Source organism: Erinaceus europaeus, chromosome 2 (assembly GCF_950295315.1).
Source record: "Erinaceus europaeus chromosome 2, mEriEur2.1, whole genome shotgun sequence".
NCBI lineage: Eukaryota > Metazoa > Chordata > Mammalia > Eulipotyphla > Erinaceidae > Erinaceus > Erinaceus europaeus.
Window position 1 is genome coordinate 161,034,225 of NC_080163.1, and position 14,401 is coordinate 161,048,625.

The following is a 14,401-nucleotide window of genomic DNA, read 5'->3' on the forward strand; positions in this document are numbered from 1 at the left end:
TTCATTGCTAGAGCTGGTTGCTCTCGGGTGCGGCAGCCCTTGTCTTTTCCTGGCTTTGCTCTGCTCAGCTCAGATTTGCTGCTGCAAGAATACATCCTATGACTGCCTCTGTCCCTCACCTGGGAAGGTGCCCAGCCTTCTGCCATCCTGAGCTGGTGCAGGCAAAGGGCAGCCCACCAGGTTCAGTCATGGAGATGAGAGAGTGGGTTTGTCTGCCTTCCTCACACACATTTTTTTTTTAATGATCAAATAGCAGGATCTTCGGTCTCCAGTCCTGTGGCCATTCCCCCCACCCCATTTCTTTTTCTTTTTCTGCTCATGCTTTCCCTCTCCCTCTCTCTCTCTCTCTCTCTCTCTCTCTCTTTCTCCCTTCCTTCCTCTCTTTCTTCCTTCCTTTCTTTCTTTCTTTCTTTCTTTCTTTCTTTCTTTCTTTCTTTCTTTCTTTCTCCTTTTCCCAAAAGCCACAAAGGGAATCTTGAGATCCTGCTGTGGCCTGCTCCCTTCACCTGAGCTCAGCCACATTCCTGATTTCTAAGCCTCCCTTTCCTCTTCTGTCAGTTGGGATATAGGTGGGTAACTCCATCTGTGAGGATCCAAATAGCAAGTTCTTGGAAACAAGAGCAGCTTTCTCTTTCTTCTGCTTCTTCTCCTCCTCCTCCTCCTCCACTTTCTTCTTCCTCTTCCTCTTCTTCTTCTTATTCCTCCTTCTCCTCCTCCTCCTTCTTCCTCCTCCTCCTCCTCCTTCCTTCTCCTCCTCCTCCTCCTCCTTCCTCCTCCTCCTCCTCCTCCTCCTCCTCTTCCTCCTCCTCCTCCTCCTCCTTCTTGCAGTGTCTGGGCCTTGCACATATGGAATTCTTACCACTTATGGAGTGATTTTTACTTTTATTCAGAGAAGTGGGTAGAGACAGAGACAGATAGACAGACAGAGACACAGACAGAGAGAGAATAGGAGAGTTACCACAGAACATGAGCTCCTGGTGCTGTGACACTCTGTGTAGTGTCAGGACTTAAATCCAGACTGCATACATGGCAAGCTACATACCTTCCCTGGGGAGCATCTCTCTGACCCAAGAACAATTTCCTAAGCAAACCCCATCCTGAAAATTTGGGGGGTGAGCATGATTGTCCCCAGTGCCCCACCCCAGATTCTAAGCATTGTATTAAGTGCTTTGCCCAAACCATTCATTTCATCAAGTGTCTTCTGTGTGTCAGGCCCTGTTCCAGGCACTGGTGATGGAGTACTGAGGAATCCAGATGGAGCCCACATCATTTCTTTCTCTCTCTCTCTGTGTGTGTGTGTGTGTATGAGAGAGAGAGAGAGAGAGAGAGAGAGAGAGAGAAAGGTGGTGGTGGAGAATCACTTCCTGATATGCTGGGGTGGAATGGGAGGCAGTATCAGGAACATGAAAAAAGGATGAGGTTCAGGACCAGTGTCTGGACTGGCCTCTTGAGAGGAAGGGAAGGGCTTGGGGGAATTGTTGCCTGAGGGTAGATTCCTGTGGCAGACACCCTATTAAGGCCCTGTGGCGAGCCTTTCCCTCTTCTAGCTAGAACCCAGAGAGGTTAAGTGCCTTCCTCAAATACACACAGCCAGTGGACGATGGAACTGGGACTCAAACTGCAGTGCTTCTGGCTCTGATTTTGGCTTCCTTCTGTGCAGCATCTGCAATGGAGGTGCCTAGTCGTACCCATATCCCATGTCAGCACAGGTAGTAGTCCCTAGCCTCCCCTACCCCACCCCTCAGCCTTTCCAGGAAGGGAGTGTCTGCAAGGGGGCCAGCCTTCCCATGTGGGGATCTTGCTTAGTCAAGGACCAAGCCAGGCCCTTTTGCTGTGGCTGTAGCAGGTCATGCTCTGTGCAGTGGAACCCAGGAACAATGCCCTGTTCACTCCCCACTGCAGCCTGCTGCCCCTCCCTCCCAGGCAGCAAATTATGGCCTCGGAATGTGAGCCCCGGCCTGCCTTTGACATCAGCAGGGCCCACCTGAGCTTCACCTTCAGGATCCTGATAATCAGCTCTCTCTCCTCCCGGCTTCCCCCAAGACCTGTATGGAAATAAGTATGTGTCTGCCAGGGATCAAATGCTTTTGGAGACAAAAGTCGGTGCCGAGGACATTACAGGGAGCTATCATCTCGGCACGCTGCTCTCCCACAAAGCCCTCGGCTCCTCTTTTGGGGCTGACACAGTTTCAGCCTGAAAGGTTCCAGCAGGCAGACTTGGTTTTAAGCAAAAGCGCATCCTATTATTTTTTTGAGAAATGAAGTGTAAAATTAACACTTATTATTCCCGAGCAAAGGAAGAAAATGTGTGTATGTCCCTGATCTTTCTGCACTTGCCAGGTTGTTTGGCAGTTTGGGTTTTTATTGATATATATTAAAAATCACCATGAATCAATTGATTCCCTGTGCCAGCCCTGACATAGGGGGACCAGGAGGCATGGTCTGCTGCAGGGAGTAGGCAAAAATCTGCATCTCACTTTGCAAATGAGCTGGGCTGCATAATTCACCAGAGTTGAGCTCACAGGTCTCTTATAGATGCCTGTCATGTGCTATTAAAGAAAGAGAAAGAGGGAGAGGGAGAGGGAGAGAGACTAGAAAGGAGAGAGCAAGTGATTGTGCATCTTCACTCACGAGATCCTCTACCCCCCCACCCCCCACTCTGGGGTGGTGGGGCCTGTGGGCTCCCAGACAGCTTTGTCATTCTACTCTGAAGTGTCTGTGGAGCCCGGCACTGCTGATATAATTCAGGAAAGTGATTCTTGGAGGGCGTCACTGTAGGTGGACCTCGCAGCTGGGGATGGAATGAGAGGCACCTGGTGGCCTGAGAGTGATGGTGGCAAGGGAGTCTGTCACTATGGCGGGCTGGCTGGTAGTGGGTTACAGGAAGAGTGTTTGTGCACTCAGTCCTTCCTTCTCCACCTCTCCAACCGCCCCCACAACCCCTCACATCCCCCTAGTTTTCCTGGAGGGTTTCTGAGCAGAGGTATTACGCATATACATATAACGCACACCCAGGGAGGAGCACCTGCAAACCCCCTCCCACTGGGGAAAGGATCATGTTTCCACAAGATTTGCAAATCAGAAGGTCTAGCCTGGAATAAGAGAGATCCCCAGGTCTGCCGGAACCCCCAGGTCTTATTAGTTTTCACCCCCACTTTGACTCTTGTCGAGACAGTGAGGAACAGGCTGGCACAAGGGGTTGTGTATGCGGCTCCTGATCTAATTAGCCAGGAACCACACATCCACGCAGGTCTGGGGCTGTGATTTGCTTAAATGGCAGCTGTTGGCCCAGAACTGCTCACAGCTCCCAGGCTGCCTGGCTGCACACATATTTATGAACATGGGCGCTGGGTGTAGGAGCACCGATGAATCAGGGGGGACCCGCTGATGAATGGTGTGGCACTCGGAGAACGGAAAGTGACTGTCAGACATGATTTCTCTGATTTATAAGTTGCAAAAGCCTTCTTTGTGCTTACCATGTTTGTGCACCCGGTTGGCACGTCTCCTTTCACAGCCTAGTGGGCACAGGCCCCTGCTGGCAGACAGCTGTAAATCCTCCTCTGCCATCTCAGCCAGGGAAGCCCACCCTGGCTGGGCAGGGGGACAGGGTCTGGGCCAGAGGCCTCTCTTCCTCTGTGAAAATTTTCCCAGCCCTTCTTGCAAGGCTGATGCTTGGTACAGCAGACAGCATCAGTGCCCATAGGTGAATTACCAGAATCTGTAAGATTCACAAACTACGGCCTGGGCAGTGGTGCACCCCTTAGAGCACACATGTTACAGTGCCCAAGGACTCAGGTTCAAGGCCCCAGTTCTCCACCTGCTGGAGGAAACCTTCACAAGTGGCAAAGCCGTGCTGCAAGTGTCTCTCTTTTTCTTTCCCTCTTTTCTTTTCCCCCTTCTTTTTCCCTCTTGATTGCTCTCTATCGCTATCCAATAACAAAAGAATATTCCTAGTCTTTATTTCAGTGTTCTGGGAGGTGATCCTATGGTCCTCCCTCCCTCCCTCTCTTATGTTGATAAGTAAATATAATCTTTTTTAAAAAAAAATGTACACAGTTCAGTGAATCACAGGTAACTGTACCCAGCCAGGAACAGCCATATATCCTGACACAGTCAAGGGAGGCTGCCTGGAGGCAGTGAGCTGATAAAATACTTCCGGATAGGGAGGGCTATGTGTCTTCAGCTGTCTGTGACTGTGTTACCTCAGTGAGCACTTTTAATTCTCTGAATCCCTGCCTCCCCCCGAAGTGGTTTTCCTAGTAGGCAGAGTTAATTTCGAGACTCCATTTTTCTTTATAAGCTTATATCATAATCTGTAATGCAAACCTCTTTATAGTTGCCACTTGCACATCCCTTCTGCCTCATTTATATCCAGGAAGTGTCCGAATTTTAATAGGGAGGCCTTCTATAAGGATCGTGTCTTGTTCATTCATTCACTCATTCATTCATTCATTCATTCATTCATTCATTCATTCATTCTTTCTTTCTTTCTTTGAACCTACCGACATTTGATGCCAGATGCTGAATAGCATTTACTTGGAGGCTGGTGGTGTTGGGGGCAGGTCCTTTGGGGTCTCCTCCCCACCCTGGAGGCCATCTCTAATTATGATGCTAGTCTCTCCAAGGGGTGTGGAGGATGTGCATGGCGCATATGTGTCAAGTGCTCTGAGCCCACCCTGTGCCCCCAAACTTGTCAATGCCTTCCTTCTCCTCTGGTATAAATGGAAGATCTGCTTGAATCTCTGCCGGGTGCAAGTGGCCTAGTTGCCGGGGCTCTAGGGGAATGACAAGCCCCTGGCAGACTCCAGCCAGTGGGCTATGTGGGGCAGGCCCACCTGCACAGGCATGTGTGCAGGCACCTCTGTGGCATGGTGCAGGAGTGGGGGGGGCAGCCTGAGGGCACCTCCTGCTGCTCTGCCAGCTCCTCCCAGGGCCTGGGGACCCAGAGTGTCGCCAGGAGCCTCAGCCATCTGTGTTCCTGTCTTGCCACTGGCGGAGCCCCTCTGCTGCCTAATTCTTGCTTTTGAGAGCTAAGTGTGGAGCACCTGGTACCTTGGGGGAGGCTGGTTCCTTGAGGGAAGCTGAGAGGGAGCCCAGATCCTTGGCTGTCCCAGATAATGCCTGGCAAGAAACACAGACTGAGCGTTTGCTGTGTGCCAGGAGCTGGTCACAACCCTCCTTCCATGTTAACTCATTTCATCCTCACATCAACTGTTAGAGGAAGAGCTATTTAAGGAGGATTCGCTTTTATTAAGACTTAGTTTATTATTATTATTATCTTTATTTATTGGATAGAAACAGCCAGCAATTAAGAGGATAGGGGAAGATAGAGCAGAAGAGAAGTGAGACACCTGGAACACTGCTTTACCACTCGCAAAGCTTTTCCCCTGCAGATGGGGACTGGGGACTTGAACCTGGGTCCTTGTGCATTGTAGCATATGTGTTCAACCAGGTATAACACCACCTGGCCCCAGGACTTAATTTTTTTTTCAGAACAGTTTTCAGATTATAATAGAATTGAGATGTGGAAATTTCCCTTCTATTCACTCTCCCCTACATGCATATCCCCCTACACACACATTATTGACATCACTCACCAGCATGACATGTGTGTCCACATATACATACATACATACACATGCTTTTTCCTGCAAGGATGAACCTAAATGACAAATCATAACCCCTCAATTAAAAATAAATATTTTATTTATTATTTATTTACTAGATAGAGACAGAGAGATATCAAAAGGGAAGGGGGAGATAGCATGGGAGAGAGAGAGAGAGGCACCTGCCTGCTACACCGATTCACCATTCAGGAAGCTTCTGCCCTGCACATGCAGACTAGTGTCTTGAGCCCAGGTTCTTGAGCGTAGTGACACATATGCTTTACTAGGTACACCACTGTCCAACCCCCATCACCCAAAATTCATTGTCGGGCATGGAGTAGGGGTCATTCTTAGTGTTGTATGTTCAGTGGTTTTGAACAAAGGCACACTGACATATGGTACATTCTACCGCACAGAGTACTTTCACTGTCTTCCCAATCTGCTGCATCTTCTCCCTACCCTGCTTCAGTAACCACTGAATTATTATTATTATTATTATTATTATTATTATTTTCATACAACACTGATGATTGTCTCTCCAGCCTGCTCAGATTGGTTCCTTTCCTTAGTGATAAGCATTTATGTTTCCTCTGTGAATCTTTATGGCATTGGGCATTCATCTCCCCATTTTTGGATGGGGCCATTTTTTAAATATTTTATTTATTTATTTATTAATGAGAAAGATAGGAAGAGAAAGAGAAAGAACCAGACATCACTCTGGTAAATCACTCTGGGGATTGAACTTGGGACCTCATGCTTGAGAGTCCAGCCCTTTATCCACTATGCTACCTCCCAGACTACCCTTTTTTTTTCATTGCTGAGTTTGGTGAGCTCTTTATATAAGTAGGGATCATTCCTGTTCAGTGCTACACTCTCATCCTTTGTCTGTGGGTGACAAGTGTAAGTAAAGTGATTACAAACATCCCTCTGCAGGTTATTGTATGGTCATATGTCCTCAGCTCCTTTGAAGAGGAAATTCTAAGATGTGTGATTTCTGGAACATATGGTAAGAGTTGCGAGTCTGGAGAGATAGCCTAATGGTTTTGCAAAAAGACCTTCACACCTGAAGCTCTGAGGGTCCCAGGTTTAATTTCCAGCATTACCATAAGCCAGAGCTGATCAATGCTCTGGGAGGGGGGGGAGAGAATGTTTAGTCTTATGATAAACTACCAGACTGTCTCCCAAAGTTGTTCCCCTGACCCCACCTTCCACACCCAGCTGTGAATGAAAACTCCTCTTATTCCACATCCTGCCAGCACTTAGAGTTGTCGGTGTTTTGGATTTTAGCTATTCCAGTAGGTATTCAGTAACAAGACTGATATAGATTTTTCCCTTTTTAAAATATATTATTATTATTTTTTTATTTCTTTATTGGGGAATTAATGTTTTACATTCAACAGTAAATACAATAGTTTGTACATGTGTAACATTCCCCAGTTTCCCATATAACAATACAACCCCCACTAGGTCCTAAATCATTAATATAGATTTTAGAAAAGATGAAACAGAGGCACGGAGAGGTTATACAACTCACCCAAGATCATACAGTAAGATCACACTGTACTCCAGCCCTAGGGTGACATGACAGTCAAGCTCATGTATCTGTGACTGGTCCTGTTATTCCTACAGACTGCGGAGTGCCCACCCCAGTCCTGGTGCCTCTAGACTCTTCACAGCCCTGTGAGGTGGGGACTTGGGGGCCCTCTCTTAAAGACTGCATGAGCTGTTGTTCAGGACATGCACAGGGAGAAGCCCCTCCTGATTGTCATGGGTCCCAGACCTTGATTCTGTGCTGGGGACCCTTTATACTTCCTTTTCCGCCTTAAAGGAAGGTTTGGGGTCCCAGCTGCTCCCAGATGGGCTGATGGAGACCTGGGAGGAGACCTTGATGCCTTGGGTAGGATGATTATAAAAAGAGCACTTTATAGTTTGTCTTTGGTAGTGGTTTGTTTGTTGTACTGTATTTGTCTATGGTCTCTCCCAGAATAAAATGCCAAAATCTCCAGTGATCACCAAGAGCCTTTGCCACATGGTATTTCTGGCCTCACCCCCAGCATGTCCCCAGCCCCATGGCTCACAGCAGCACCGCCTCCTGGCTACTCACCTCTGGGCATTTTCTCTCCCTCCCCCTCATAGAGGACATCTTTGTGTTCTCATGTCATCCCCTCCAAGAGTGTTATATGCTCATGGTTTCTACTACCTGTCACTCCACAGGTGGGTGGGGGCAAGTAAGCTCAGATTAGCACCCCAAAGAATCCCCAGTTCATGGCCAATGCCTGGCATATAGCATGCCCTTACTGAATCATCACTTTCTCCCTCTCTCCTTCCTTCCTTCCTTCCTTCCTTCCTTCCTTCCTTCCTTCCTTCCTTCCTTCCTTCCTCTCTTCCTTCCTTCCTTCCTCCCTTCCTTCCTTTGTTCCTTCTTTTTTCAATTTAAGACTGTTGAACTCCCTTTTCCAAGCAGACCAGAACCCAGCCCCCTCTCTGCTGTGCTACGATTTTGGGTTCAAGCTATTAAATGTGGCCTGCATAACTTGATGTATCACCAACAGGAGAAATCACAGTGAATGACACCTCCAGGAGCCAGATATTTGGAACCAGACTGGCATGGTCTCAGTATCCATAGCCCCCACCCAGTCCTGGCTCAGGCCTGGGAGAGGGTCTGGCATGGGGCATGTGTGGAGCGTGTTGGGTCCTATGGGCTCCTGGCATGCTGGTCTCTGATGGGCTCTCTCTGTCTTGCAGAGGAAGGCATCAACCATGAGTGTAAACTGTGCAACCAGATGTTCGACTCCCCTGCCAAGCTGCTCTGTCACCTCATCGAGCACAGCTTTGAGGGCATGGGTGGCACCTTCAAATGCCCTGTGTGCTTCACAGGTAAGGAGCTGGGCCAGGCACTTGGTTGGGGGACTCCTAGGGAGAGGGAAGGGACCCTGGGATCCAATTGTTTAGTCTCTGGGCCCCAGTATATGCCCCTCACTACACCCTTTGTGGGTTTGACATGAACTTATATTTTGTGGGGGATATGGTCAGGGATCTGAACTTCTTGGGAATGAGTATGGTCATGAATTTTTTTTTGAGGGGCACACAGAAGGATCTGGATTTCTTGGGGGAAGCCCCAAAGGATCAAAAGCTACACTGTCTTCCCATGCCTATGTTCTCTGATCTCTTTTCTTAGGCAGGTCATATGACTGTCCCCTCCTCCCCCTTAAGCTCTTCACCCCACCCCACCCCCCAATCCTGCTGTCTATTGCTCTGAGTACATTTGGCAGCCACTCTGTGGCCCTCTGTCATAGTAGGCCAAGCTTGGGCTCCTGTCAGTCTCCCTGCCCCCTCCCTCACTCCTTTGCACACCTCATGGTTCCCCCTCCTCCATGTCCTGTCCATCCATGCTGCAGACCAGAGGGGTCAAGGGTACCTCTGTTGGCCAGATCCCCATCATCCCACCCCCCAAGACTGGCTGCCAGCCCAGGCGAGCTGCTGTCCTAGCCTGAGGCGAGTCTCAGGGGCTCTGGCAACTCCCCTCCTGCTGCCCAGATGGCAGCTGGTGTGCATGGGGGAGCGTGGCCTTCCCCTGCCTCCCGTGACATCTGCCGTCTGCCACACTGGGAAGCCCACTCTGGGGAGGGTGCCTGGCGGGAGGGGGGTCTCTGAACTGAAGTGCTCCCCTCCTAGACACACAGCTGCTTTGGTGCCTCCTCCTGGGTGCAGCAGGAGCCTGGCCGCCTCATGGATGCACACCACCAGGAAGCTGGGCCAGGCCTGCTGCTTGAGGACGAGCCTGTGGCAGGGGCTCCACTGAAGGGCAAGTCCCTGCACACTCCCAGCCCTCAAGCTCCCCAGAGTCTGCGACCACCCCCGCTGTCTCAGGGGTTCTCACCCATCTGTCACATCATTCTCCACAGCTGGGTAGGGACTGGCACTGGGGCCCAGCTGGCAGGCCTGCTGATCCAGGATGGGGGAGGAGGGGGTTAGGGATCTGGGAACTGACAGTCACTGCAACAGCAAGCGTTGGTGTTTACTGAGCACCTTGTCCCAGACACTGCAGTAACCCAATTCACATCTTGCCTCTGCCACCTGCTAGCTGTGGGGCCCAGGACAGGCCATTCAATCATTTTACATTCTCTGTGCCTCAGCTCTGTCTTCTACAAGGTGGGGTGAACAGTGCCTGTCTCTAGGCATCTACACAGGGAAGTGGTCTGGCCACTGATGAAGAGGACAGAAGAAGCATTCACTGGGTCGATGACAGACCAGGCATTCTTTTAAGCCATAGAAAACACCAAGCAGTTTGATCCTCCCAGCCACTCAGCTCCATACTTTAATGATCCCCATTTTTCACAATGAGAAAATGAAGACCAGGCAGGATATGTGGCTTGTCCAGTGTTGCACAGCACTTCAGTGGCAGAGCTTCCCTTGACTGGCTCCATTAGGCTTCCAGTAGCCCCTATCTGGCTGGCTGTGTCTGGACCTAGATGAGCCTTTCAGTCAATGGTGTGTGGGTAGCTGCTTTGGGGGGCTTGGGTGGGGTCCCGGAGCTCAGTCCCTGATGATCACATCTGTGTCCAGTCTTCGTCCAGGCCAACAAGTTGCAGCAACACATCTTTGCCGTGCACGGGCAGGAGGACAAGATCTATGACTGCTCACAGTGCCCACAGAAGTTCTTCTTTCAGACTGAGCTGCAGGTGAGTATCTCTTCTCTGCTTATTCCCCATCTCCTGCTCTGCACCTCCCCCATCAGCCACTGAGGGCCCTGTGTGAAGGTGGGACTGGGGGGTGGTGAGCTCTTGTGCTCAGTACCATCCCAATGAGGGAAGCAGCAGCAGGCAGCTGGGCTCTGCCTGGATCCTTGGGTCAGGAGCATGTGTCCCCTGGCCTCTGTTGCCCAGAGTCCCTGGGAGTACCAGACAGACTGCAACAGTGGGGCTGGGAGCAGGAGTGGGAAGCTTCTGTTTGTGGTGCTTCTTTTCCTCTTGGGGATTCTATTTCCCCACCTGTTATTACATGATGATGTTCCATTGAGCTTTGGATATATGACTGATGGTCCAGGTGACTGGTGTGGCTGGGTCCTTGGGGTTTGTGGGAGGGGTGAGGGGTCTTGGAGGTTGTCTGTATGGGGAGGTGGTTCTGGGGGCTGTGTGTGAGGGGAGTCCTGTGCTGAGTGTATGCACTCGTGTCCTAGGCTGTGTGTATGTACATGTGTGTGGGAGTCCTGGGGCTCTATGTGTGGTGGTATCCTGGGACTGGGTTCTAGGATCCTCAGCTGTGCCCCCCACAAATCCAGAAAAGTGAGGGCACTGGAGGCCTGGTTGAGCCCCAGCTCAGAGGAATGAGTGCCCACCATGAAGTGCCCCCCCCAGTCTCCCTCTAGGGCCAACAAGGCTCTTATTTATGTGTGTATGCAGGGAGGTTCTGGTGTGGGCTTGTCCCCTACATTACCTATTCCTGGCTTCCAAGAACAACAATCCATGTTTCAGAGTGACTGGTGACTTGAGTATTGTTTTTTTTTTTTCCCTAAAGAGAGTCTTGTAACAGTGAAGAGGCCAGAGCTCACCCAGAAACACCATGCCCAGCACAGAAAAACAACTGGGACCCAGTGCACAGACAGCAGCCCTGCCCACAGAAGGGAGCTCTGTTCTCATAGCTCTTGCACCTAGGTGCTAGCAGAAACATCTTGTCTAGAGAGTAGCTACAGGCTCAGTGAATGGCACATGCACACCATGTAGCCCCACACCCTCCCTTAAGAAGTAACTACCTGCATACCTTCAGAAATATCAAACTGACACACAGACACTACCCCCCACACCAGATCGCATGCAGGTTTGTACTGGAATTATGAATGTCCTTTGTTACTCAGCTATATGTGCAAACAGTAGCCAAGGAGGGACATTGCTTACAGCACTCTCTCAGTGACATGGGCCCATGAGGGTTCCTCCCTGTTCCCCTGTATATGGGTGGGGGGAGAACCGAGTCACTCTCCAGGTCTCACGGCTCCCACAGCTATTTCTTAATCACTTGATTTTACCAAAGCAGTCATATGGCCCTGCCTGGTATTACATGGGGGTGAGGGATGTCTCCCTTCCCTGTGCCAGGAAGGAGAGGGAACTGGAGTTTGTCACCCCTGGGGACTAACACTGTTAACATATGGGATGCTATACTCAGTGGTCACAATGTCACTAGGTAGTAGGTTCCAGGCTGTGGCACACCTGATTGAGCACACATTTTACCATGCTGGGGACCCAGGCTCTAGCCCCCAGTCCCCACCTGCAGGGGGCTAGCTTCACTAACAGTGGAGCAGTGCTGCAGGGGTCTCTCTCTCTGTCCTCCCCAACCCCTATAAAAAAATTTAAAAAGCCTACCAGGAGCAGTGATAAAACTGATGGCAAAGTCTAAATAAATACTATAGAGTCACTGAGTGGGGGCAGCTGAGTGCCCCTCTTCTGGGGGCACAGCCATTGTAGACCCCCTTTCTGGTGCTGTGTGCCATCCACAGGCCAGGCCCTGACCTGTCCTATCTGCATTGTTGGTGTCAGCACTGCCATGAAGGAGACAGAGGGGGTCAGCACCCAGGATCTCCTTCCTATAGCTTGCCTAGCCCTGTGAAGTTTGGGGGTGTCTCTGACCTTGGGAAGTGCCCTGACAGTTTCCTGGAAAGCCTACTCCTTTCCCAGAGCTCCTGTGAGTCCTTGTGTGACTCAGTAGCTCTCAGCACCTCAAGGTGTGCACTGAGTGCTGGGCCCAGTGACACTGACTCAGAGATGGTCCCCACTTCCAGACATCCACCCTGCCTCCAAGTGCTGAGGGCCGGTAGGGTCAAGCTAGCTGTCCCCAGGCTTGCTTAACCCAGGGGGATCCACAGGCCATGGGTTTTCTGTGTGGTTTCCCTCCTAAGTGTGATCTGTGCCTGCCTTAGCTCTCCCACCTGCCTTACCTGCCTGGCCCAGCTACCAAAATAGGCCCCAGTCCCCAGACAGCTGCAGCTTTTTATAGCCCAACACGACAGGCCTTTTTGAAACCCACTCGTGCATAGAAGCCGTGATTCACTTCAGCTTTGGACAGGTTCAGCTCTCCTGAGTCTTCTCATTGTCTCGATGAAGAGAGAGAGAGAGAGGACACTGTGGTACTCCTCTGTTCTCTTTAGGGTTTTTCCCCAAAGTTGTCACCTGACTAGGCTTTCTGAGCTTCCTCAATGTCATTGTGCCATGGGCCAGCTGCTAACGGGTGGCGTGGGTCCCGGGATGCCAGGCCCATTTCTCCTTCCCTGCACCCACTTAGGGCCCTCACAGTCTCCAGACTGGTTTGTGAATGGGTCACCCTGTCAACCTTTAAGGCAGATCTTCAAATGCTGAGAACCTCACTAAATTACAGTCTTAATGAGTCACTATTTTCTACAATTAATGATTTTAATTACAGCCCATTTAAATGTGGAAGTGTTGTAGCAATGCCAAATCTATGCAAATAATGGCTTTCGTTAAGTAACTTGAATAGTAATTTTCTGGCTTTCTGAGAGGAGGGTGTTCAGCCTCTAGGGGTTGCATTGTCATCACTCTGGAGTCAGGGCTGGTGGGCACATATGTCATTTCCCTGGAGGGACCTGTGGTAGTTGGAGTAGTAGAGAAGGGGACAGGGTCAGTCCTAGTGGCCCTCCAGGTCCAATATCATTTAAAGCTGTATGAGAAGCTCAGGTTTATAGGAACAAGCCCATCTGGCCTGAGAAATCTTGCAAAAATTCCAGGCATGGGCTTGTTCTCACTGTATGACTGGACTTTCTGCTGTGGATGTAGTCACAGGCGAGGCTAAACCCTGCCAGTTCTGGCCTGTGTCATAGCAATGTGTCAAGCACAGTTGCCAGATGAGGGAGGGTGTGAGGTCTTTTGGATTCTGAGTTAGCCTGGTTTGCTCATTGATTAAATAAAGGGCTTTAGACAAACCAGGGCAAGTTCATAACCAAGTGGTTAGGGGCAGGAGGGGAAATGAAATTTCACTGTTTATTTGTTCAAAGCATGTAAATGGAGGGCTCACTGTGTACCAGAGGCTCTCAGTCCAGGAGCTGGTGGCACTAATAAATGAGACAAAGGCCACCAATGGGGCTTGCATTCTGGAAGGACTGGTAGACACTGCTCAGTAATGTTCAGCGACATCAAGAAAATCAGGTGATGTGCTAGAACAGAGGTAAAGAACTATTTTTCTCTTAAGGGCCATTTGGACATTTCTTTTTCTTTCCCTTTTCTTTCTTCTTTTTTTTTAAAGTATTTTATTTTTGAGAGATATGCAGAGAGAGAAAGACACAGAGAGAAACACCAGAGCACTGCTCAGCTCTGGTTCATGATGGTGTGTGTGTGTGGGGGGGGGGATTGACCATGGGACTTAGGAGCCTCAGGCATGAGAGTCTCTTTGCATAATCATTATGCTGTCTAACCCCGCCCCCTTGCCTTTTCTTTCCACCAGGGTGGTCACTGAGACTCAGTGCCAGCACACTGAATCCACTGCTACCAGCATCCATCCCCCCTCATTTTTTTTTAATTGATAGAAAAGAGAGAAGTTGAAAGGGAAGTGGAGTTGAGGCGAGAGAAAGAGAGACACCTGTAGCACTGTTTCACTACTTATGAAGCTTCATCCCCCTCCCCACAGGTGGGGACAGGGTATTGAACCTGGGTCCTTGCACACGATAAGATAAGGTATGTGCTCAACCAGGTAGTCCCATCATTTGGATATTTCTAGCATCATTCATAGGCCATGCAAAATTATCAACTTAAAGATAAGCACTTACCAAATCAAGGGACTCTGGGGAGGAGATG

At 50.0% G+C, this 14,401-nt stretch overlaps 1 protein-coding gene across 6 annotated transcripts in view; it reads left to right on the forward strand.

Annotated features, from left to right (window-relative positions):
- Positions 1–14,401, forward strand: part of ZNF423 (zinc finger protein 423) — a 380,636-nt gene that overhangs the window by 338,307 nt on the left and 27,928 nt on the right. For all 6 annotated transcript variants that reach the window (XM_016194903.2, XM_060185589.1, XM_060185593.1 and 3 more), the window contains 2 exons: positions 8,352–8,483; positions 10,173–10,288. In XM_016194903.2, coding sequence (XP_016050389.2) covers positions 8,352–8,483; positions 10,173–10,288 — 248 coding nt within the window. The remainder of the gene's footprint in view (positions 1–8,351; positions 8,484–10,172; positions 10,289–14,401) is intronic.